Consider the following 2,764-nt stretch of genomic DNA (forward strand, 5'->3'; position numbering starts at 1 on the left):
ATATAACATACTCAACCTTTGTAAACTATTTGATAACAGTTCCAAAAAAAAAGTTGTGTTTATTATCAGATAAAAAATAGGCATAATAGCCATGATATTACTTTCCAGTAAGGCTTGTAATGCAATGTACCTGTTTTTTATAGTATGAAGCAGACGAATTTTGAGGCTTGTGCTCCTTACTTCAAGATTAGTTGAGAGATTGATCTCACTTGTCAGAACAATGGATATACTAATTTAAATGTATGTGGAAATTGCAGATTTTACATGTTCACATCGTTATCATATCCCAATCTGACTCAAATCATGCAACCTTTTTTCACTGTCTGTTTGGGGTAGGAGACCTTGATCTTAATCTTTTGATTTGGCAGAAGGCTACTATTACTGTCACTCATCACACACATGATTTTCAAATTTAAAGCACTGATGAAGCTGTGTAAATTACAAATCACATATTTGAAGTTGTTTTAGTTTTATAGTATGTTTTAACGATAGTAGAAGGTACAAAATAAAGACGAAAAATTAATCTTATTAGTAACCTATAGTCTTAATGAGTAGATTTGTAATTCTGTTGTAGCGAACACAATTGGCAGCAGCCACTCCTCCAGCTCCTCCTGTAGTTCAACAACAAAGAATGCACACTCACAGCCCTGCAATGGCTTTATCTCAGCAACCTATGATTCCACCTTTGGGTCATCCAACATTAACCATGCCACCCCAATATATGATGTCATCTCCAGGAAGTATGCCACTTACTCCACAGATTCCACAAGCAGCAGGAGTTCCTCAGGCTTCAAAGTTTAGCAGAAAATGTAAGTTTGTATCAGAATTTGTCTTTAAGGTATCATGAAGAAACATGCTTTTTAAAAAATTTTACACTACAGATAAATCGAACAGAACTTTTATTTTAATCAGCTGATTTAGGGCTAGTACGTTAAGCAGTTATTAAAAATATGTAACACATTGTGCATTTGTAATTGTATTATTTCTGTATAACTTTGGGAAATGCATAATTAGAAAGTTAAAAAATCTGAAGTACAACTGACAGCTTTTCTTGTTAGGTCAATAAGTGAGAGTTGAAAGCTTACCAAACTAGCCCATTCTTCTGGGCCTAGTGAAGTACGACCTTTTTACATTGATAGTTGCTATTTCTGCTTGTGTAGTAGGTGTAAGCAGTACAATAACATGCTAGACATCAAGTAAAATCAATGACTTTTAAAGGTAGTTTTGACTTGCGAGTCTAATTTAAATCTAACAAGTTGTGAAAATCAGGCCATCATTTTTAAGGAGTGTGATCACGCTCGCGCTCTTTCATGCTTCTTATCTTTGTTCAAGGAGTGAAAATAACAGCACTGCTTAAAATTCCAACAGTGGATTTTTTTTTTAATTGTAAATACTATAATCAGCACAGCAAATATGAGGATTTCATTTGGTCAATAGAATGCATTCAACTAAAATAGAGCCAATGAATATCGATCTTACATGAACGTTCACCAGGAAAGAACAGATGTGACACTCAACTTATTTAATCATGAAATGTAACCTCTACACGAGACCAACCAATATCAGTCATGCACGAGATTTTCCAGTTCAGTAGTTTTTGTGCAATGCGATAACTTTTAGCAGCACTGGACGGTAAGTTGTATTTTTTTTGTGGCTTGATTTTGGAGATGAAATAACAAATCAAAGGTATCATCAAAGAGTACTATTAAAAAGAATTTTTGTTCTGAGGAGAACAATTTGCTCTCATTGGTAATTTAGGGAGAACAATTTATAGCTAAAGGCCTGTGATACACTGAAATTGTTTAATTTTATTTTATTACTAGGATCATTAGTTTTAACTTTTTTCATAAAAACATCACTCCCCACAGCTGTTATTACATTAATCAGCAAGTTTGCTTTTAAATCCACATATGTTGTGTTAGATGCCTAATTGCAGGAGTGAAATTGTTATTTCATGGACTGAATACAATAAAATTATATTGACTTTGCTAGTGTGTGCTCATACTGAAATAAAGGTCTGGCTCACACTAATGGTAAGTTAGTTTTTGTATTTAAGATAATTTGTAGTCACTGATATTAGATTTTTTAATGTTTATCTGCATTGATCATACTCCTTAATTAAAGTTAGGGATTTAGTAATTAAATATAAAAGAAACAGTGCACGTTATAAAACTTTTTTTTATTAAATCTTCTAAGCTCTCCCAATGACAATGCAACTACGCCATGATATACCACCATCTGTTCATGTTGCTGCAGCCACCGGTCAACCAATCTTAGCCCCTGCTGCTATTTCAACTCCACCACAGCTTACCATGCCTTATTCCTCTCAGGGAATGATTCCAACAGGAGGCCCACCACAACCTGGCATCTCTTACGCACAGGTAATTTCATTTTGTCTTTGCTATGTTGAAATAAAAGCTGTAGGTTTTTATATCATTTTTTTTTCAATTATTTGTTAATACCTACAAAATTGCACATATTTCACTTTACACAAGTTTTTTCAACTTTTCAGACTTTGTGCACTTAAATAATTTTATAATCCTGATTTGCTGTTATCTGTTAATTTTATCTTGTGGAATAGACATTCCCACTGAAAAATTGTGGAACATTCTAGGTTTAAAAAAAAAAGTATGCACCTATAAACATTTTAAAATAATACAAATTCAAAAAAAAATTTCTTTTATAGACAACTGTTGTTAAATCACTATCCTAGCTTGATCATGGCATGCTTGTAACTTGATAATTTGTTTCAACAAAGCTGTCT

General features: G+C 33.0%; 1 protein-coding gene across 1 annotated transcript; it reads left to right on the forward strand.

Annotated features, from left to right (window-relative positions):
• Window positions 1–540: 540 nt before the first annotated feature.
• LOC106477807 lies at window positions 541–2,420 on the forward strand (the record flags this gene model as incomplete). The annotated part of the gene is made up of 2 exons (XM_013938330.2): window positions 541–809; window positions 2,197–2,420. Coding segments are annotated over exons 1-2 (402 nt in total), but the record flags the coding sequence as incomplete, so codon positions are not given.
• Window positions 2,421–2,764: the final 344 nt, after the last annotated feature.

Source organism: Limulus polyphemus, unplaced genomic scaffold, assembly GCF_000517525.1.
Source record: "Limulus polyphemus unplaced genomic scaffold, Limulus_polyphemus-2.1.2 Scaffold80162, whole genome shotgun sequence".
Taxonomy (NCBI): Eukaryota; Metazoa; Arthropoda; class Merostomata; order Xiphosura; family Limulidae; genus Limulus; species Limulus polyphemus.